This window comes from Syngnathus leptorhynchus, chromosome 15 (genome assembly GCF_054491065.1).
Source record: "Syngnathus leptorhynchus isolate UIUO chromosome 15, UIUO_Slep, whole genome shotgun sequence".
NCBI lineage: Eukaryota > Metazoa > Chordata > Actinopteri > Syngnathiformes > Syngnathidae > Syngnathus > Syngnathus leptorhynchus.
Genome location: NC_141209.1, coordinates 9794622 through 9800939, shown reverse-complemented (window position 1 = coordinate 9800939; position 6318 = coordinate 9794622). Strand labels below are relative to the sequence as shown.

At 40.1% G+C, this 6318-nt stretch overlaps 1 protein-coding gene across 2 annotated transcripts; it reads left to right on the top strand.

The window, feature by feature from the left end:
• Positions 1-369: 369 nt before the first annotated feature.
• eapp (e2f-associated phosphoprotein) lies at positions 370-5009 on the top strand. Of its 2 annotated transcripts, none has more exons than XM_085932460.1 (6): positions 370-571; positions 3275-3456; positions 3654-3779; positions 4121-4226; positions 4306-4434; positions 4505-5009. In XM_085932460.1, exons 1-6 carry the CDS (start codon positions 501-503, stop codon positions 4773-4775), a joined length of 885 nt encoding a protein of 294 aa, XP_085788586.1. In that variant the 5' UTR covers positions 370-500; the 3' UTR covers positions 4776-5009. The 2 variants fall into 2 exon arrangements, with proteins under 2 accessions (XP_085788586.1, XP_085788587.1); XM_085932461.1 differs by having other exon boundaries at positions 371-571; positions 4130-4226.
• Positions 5010-6318: the final 1309 nt, after the last annotated feature.

Genomic DNA, 6318 nt, shown 5'->3' with positions numbered 1-6318 from the left:
GCCGGCGAGAAGCTGTGGAAATGGGTCTCGTTCAAAGAGTAGACCAAGTGAAGACATGCTCTGCTTTCCTGTAGGAAATATCACGGGCAAAGGGTTGAGTTGGTGGAGAAGCTGCAGACAGAAGGGCTTGAGGAAATATCTGTAAAAAACATTCTGGAAGTGGGGTCAAGTGGGAGGGGAAAGCGCTGGTTCTTTGAGTTTTTCAAAAGTACAGGTCTGGTGAAGAGAATTTAGTGTGATGATGTAAAGAACCAGTAGGGGCAGCAATGCAACTATTAGGATGCAAGCTGCCGTTAAATCCCAACGAAGAAGAAGAAGAAGAAGAAGAAGAAGAAGAAGAAGAAGAAGAAGAAGAAGAAGAAGAAGAAGAAGAAAAAGAAGAAAAAGAAGAAGAAAAAGAAAAAGAAGAAGAAGAAGAAGAAGAAGAAAGAATTTCCCGTCGTTCGCTCACGCTTAGCCCCGATGTGTCTTTCAGTGAAGACCTCATAAAGACCAGCAAGATGAACAAATGCGGTGATGTCGACTCGTATGAGATCGAGGAGCCGAGTGACGAAGAGAGAGCAGCAAGCAGGTGTCTCACCAACTCGTCTTGTGCTTTTGTTAGCTCGGCACAGCGCTAGCCGGCGGCTGAAGCGTGTAATGCGGTCGGTTAACAGGTTGTAAATAAACATAGGCTTAGCACCGTTCGCCCGAATTTGCGCATCGTTGATTAACTCTGGTGAATGTGTGAAATTGTCAACATTTTCATGTAGTGGAGCGTCGGACATTTCGATTTGTTTTGCGTTATAGCATGACAGACAGGGTCTATGAAGTGCAAAAGTAAAAATTTGTATCAACTTCATAAGCAACTATGTTGTTTATTAGCACCGTCTTCTCTCGTGATTTTACCCGTTTACTAATGGTTTTTCACATTTCCAGTGAAGCTTTTGCACTTAGCGACTCTATGACGTCGTTCATTGCTTTGTGGCACATCAATTTTTTACCCATATAGAGTGCTAATAGGCAACATGACTGTAATCAGTCCGTTAAAGGAGACGTGTTATGGAGAATTTACTTTTTTAGCTTTTAAATACATTTTATTTTGCACTTGGCGTCTCCAGGATTTTAGAAAAGTTTGCTCTAATCCAGGGGTGTCAAACTCCTTTCCTCGGGGCAGCATTTTTACACGCATTCTATCCCTGAACTTTGCGTTGACCTACTCCGAGATGGGAGACTGAGTATTCGGTTCCAGAACAGCTAGTCTGAGTTAGGTCAATCAACTCTGAGCATGTTAACCTGGAGTTTTTTAAGTGCACAACCGCAATAAAAAGCCATCATAAATGAAGCCACAATACCACGAGTCACCATGACAAATGAGGAAAAACAGATCACCTTATTTTACCACGATGGAGTTGGAGATCCTCATGCAGGCCTACGGCGAGGACGAACAAACCTATTTTTTGCTCCAAATCTAATACGGCTGCAGCAGCGAAGGAGAGAGACATCATGAGAGGAAATTGCTACCTGAGTCAATGCGCAAATTTGAATGTATTCTTCCATTGATGTAACATTTAACCATAAGATCATAGCATACATAACCTGTTATTAATTTAAGTAGGAATGAAATCAGATTTCCATTTAGGTTCAATCCAACAGCAGAAAAAAGGACTTGAAAGCAGCTCAAAATGAAACAAAAACATGAGTTAAAAAGCTAAGGCATGTTTTGCTAGGCTGTGATTGCACCTCACTTTGATTTTAATATAGTTATTTTAAATGGACTTGTGTTATTAAACAAACTCGATATTAATTTAAACTCAAATATTAATTCATTGGCTACTTCAAATAATTTAAATCCCAAACAAAATGTTTTCCAATTTCCTTTCAATTAACTCTACACGTCGTGGATTAACACTTGACACAAACTCATTTACCTACCTATGGAAGTCATTTAAATTGTGATGCTGTAGCCTACACCAACACTCATTAAAATACTATTTTAAAACAAACATTGAGTTCTGCTCAGCCAACAGAAAAAAGTAATGCTCTGCATCCCCGATATAAAGAAAGCGTTTGCACACCAAAAAACGTTGTACTATGCATAAAGTTTGCTCTGATGTGAGTGCTCATCCGCAGTATGTGAGGTTGGAGAAGGTTATTGAGATAAATTATACTGTTCAAAGAAAAGCGGTAGCGTTCAAAAAGATATTCTTCTGGAAATGATGAAACATCTAATCTGGGTTGGAAGATTCTCTCGCGACGTAACGCGTTTCGAATAATTACGGCTTTAATGACGATTGGATTTTGAATGAATGGACAATCCATGATTAACCGCTTTCTTTGTGTGGGAGGAGACAGGAAGAAACTCTGGGTGTCTTATAGTAAAGTAAACCTGCCAGTGAGCAGATTATGTTCACAGTGTAAATTACCGCACCGCAGTAACTGACCCAGAGTTTAAGTTACCTCTCTTTCTGGAATGGATAACTCAGTTCAGGGTTAACTTAGAGTTTTCACATAACCCGCTTTCTGGAATATGATGATTTTAGCGCTGTGCACTCTTGTTTTTACTTCTTGTGGATGTATTTTTAGTAGTTGTATCAGATGAATTGCATCAAAGGTGCTGTTTTATTTGGGGGGAACACAATGTGTTAAATGCATTCGTTAGCTTTTCGCTAACGCTATTATTAGCTTACTTCATAACTTGACTACAGTGCTTGTTTTCAAAGACGTGTTCATAAATATCTTGAGGGGGTTTATTTGTTTGTGTTATACATGGTTGTATGGACAAGTCTTCTGTTGTTGACATATTTTAGTCAATCAAAAGGTTTGCAGCGCAAGTAAACTCTACCTCGGCTAAAAAACTACAAATATGTCTAACCGGAAAGGGTGGTGCACATCTTGCGGCCTGGAGGGAGTGGGTTGTGAAGTATCTCATTTGCATTTAAAGAGACAGCACCAAAAGCCGCTTCTCAGGACAAGGGGAAAAGATGATGCTATGATGAGAAATATAGACAAAAGCTTTTCTCTTCTACTTTACATAGACCACAACTGAATGAGTAAAATGTCAAAAGAAAGGATTATAACCATGATACATCATCACCTTTAACGTTCTGTTCGGTAAAAGAAAGTGATAATTGATCTTCATCCATTCATTTCATTCGTCGCAGTTTTTTTTACATTGGTTTTAGTGTCTTCAACTTAAATTCTTTTTGTTTTTTTGTCCAATTCTGCCTATTTTTGGAACGTATTTAAAAAATAAATAAATAATTGCAACGCAATACTTGTATTGTTGCGGTAGTTCAGAGGACGAGCTGGACGTGCTTCTCGGTGGCACGCCGGAGCAGAAGAAGAAGCTGATCCGAGAATACCTGACGGGTGAGAGCGAGTCGTCCAGCGATGACGACTTTGAAAAGGAGATGGAGGCCGAGCTCAGCTCCACCCTCAGGACCATGGAGGACACCTGGACGCCCACTGGCACAGGTCCGTTTCTGTAACCGCCGCCCCCTAACACACCCAGATGGACAGCAGCCGATAACTGATTAAGTCCATTCGCGAGAGCACGCCAATGTCAATTTGAGTCGGCTGAATTGTTGAGCCCTCGCAAATATGTTTTCATCTTCCGAGGTCGACCTGACTTGCCGCCTGCCAGATATTTGTTTTTTGCATCCGTTTCTTAGTCTGTTGTTACCCGTGCGAGCCAGTGCAGGGTTCCGGGAGTGGAGGCAACGGCCCAGCACGCGTCGAGCCACTGATGTACAACAACATCTACTTTGACTCGGACGAAGACGAAGACCACCAGCCAAGTAAATTTGCGTCGTCTGCACCTAGCTTAAATCGTTGTTTCTGAAACCACAACTTGCGCCTTTTGCCGCATTCATTTAGTCATTTCATTTTTTATGGGCATTGTGTTGGGGCCAAAATTGAAGTTATATTTCATGACAATCTCATTTGTTTGATTTTCATACATTAGAATACATATAAGTTGCCGATGACAAATTACCATATATATATATATATATATATATATATATATATATATATATATATATATATATATATATATATATATATATATATATATATATATATATATATATATATATATATATATATATATATATATATAAGTAGCCGATTACCACAGCGTTTGCAGGGTGTTCCGCTGGGCGGCGCATGATGACCAATGACGAGCTGCTGTATGACCCCGATGAGGACGAGCGGGACCAGGCCTGGGTGGACGCCAGGCGCGGGTGAGGGTGTCCTGGCCGGCCGGGTGGGTGCCGCTCTTGCTTCTGCGATCAAGTTTTCTGTCCCCGCCCACTTCTGCAGGTATCGTGTGATGAAGCGCCCAGCAATGTCTGCTCATCCGCGGCGCCCGGGGCCCAAAAGTCTTCCTAGCAGCGACGCCATCCTCAACTGTCCCGCTTGCATGACCACGCTGTGTCTCGACTGTCAGCGGTGAGGACACGCGCGCTCGAAACGGGCAGAGTTGGATGGGGATAATGTCATGTCCCGCCACTCTCCGCAGACACGAGAAGTACCGCACGCAGTATCGTGCCATGTTCGTCATGAACTGCAGCGTGAATAAGAAGCAAGTTCTGCGCTACAAGAAGCAAACTGACAGGATGCCGGGAAAGAAATGGAAGCGCAGGAAAGAGCAGGCGACTGCGGTGCCTGTCGGGATGGACGCTGATGAGGTATACCATCCCGTGCAGTGCTCCGAGTGCTCGACAGAGGTCGCTGTGCTAGACAAGGACGACGTCTACCACTTCTTCAACATCCTGTCCAGCCACTGCTGACTTGCCCCCCCATCTCTCTATGCACATTATTCCATATTCTGTCATCATTGTGTATATAGCAGATTGTGGAGTGAAGTGGCACCATAAGGTGGAATTTTGAAAGTTTTCTTCTTTTTTTTTTTTATCAAAAGAAACTTATCACCTTCTGTATCATCTGTAGAAATTGCGTTTTATTTTTACCTTTCACTTATTTCATGGAAAGGTCTCAAGTACAGTCACAGATCAGTGCAACATTATCACATGAAAAGTCAAAATGTATTTGCCGCTCACTGATAATACAAAAAAAAAAAACAACTCAGTTTCCCATACATACACATACATTAATGCATTAGAGTCCCAACTTTTATTGTCTTGTGTACCCGTGCACCCCTCACCCAGGTGTCGGCGAGTCTCCAAAATCAGAAAGTACAGCACATTTAATTATCAAGCACATTGTCATCTTTCTAAGTCAAAACTAACAAAACTGACATATGTTGCTCTGAAAAATAAATGTGATAGAAATGAATACATACAAAGTCAAACGAAATAATTGAAACAGGCTTTTATATAGTAACTCCCCAAACACTCACTCCTTTCAATATGTCTTTAAACTTTGAATTATAGGGTATTGTTGTTTTCGTTGCCGATTGCTGATGTGAATGCATAAGAAACAGTGGTACTGTTAATGTTGGTATAAAGCAGGGGTGTCAAACTTATTTTTGTCGCGGGCCACATCATAGTCATTGTTTTTCTCAAAGGGCCATTAAAAGTGTCAACCCAAACAATTGTCTCATATTGCATATATAATATAGGCTCCACAACAAACTGATGAATAACTAGTTTTCAAAACAGAGACTAATAAAAACTGTTCAAATATTTGAAAATGAAGTATTTGAAAATAAAAATGATTTGAAAAATGAATGGTAATAAAAAATTGCTAACAAAGCTCTATTTTTTTTTTAAGTGAAAACAATTAGAAATTTTGGAATTGACATGAATTTGATGCACAATTTGTCTTCGCGGGCCACCTAAAATGAATAGGCGGGCTGTATCTGGCCCCCGGGCCTTTACTTGACACCTGTGGTATACAGTAATCCCTCGTTTATCGCGGATAATTGGTTCCAAGACCACCCCCAATATGTGAGAATCCGCAAAGTAGTCACCCTCTCATTTTTAACATGCATACATTTTTTGTCTATTAGTAAGTGTATGTTAAACCATATAAGTGCATTATGTTATCATTAGAACATTAAATAAAAGTTTCAAACATGTAAATACTACATTAATATGTAGTATAAATGACAGAAAATCATGTATAAATATAAATATGATACGTGTGTGAGATTGTGTGTGTGTCTGTGCGTGCGTGTGTGAGAGAGACGTATATGTAGCTCAAGTATACATACTGTAAATCTGTTTTTAGAACTCTTATTATAGCAACCTTTTTATAACAATTTACAAGTGTACATTCTGTCAATGTTTTTTAGAGCTCTTTTATTATATATTTTTTATATAGAGGTACAATACTGTAAACATGTTTTTAGAACTCTTATTATTACAACTT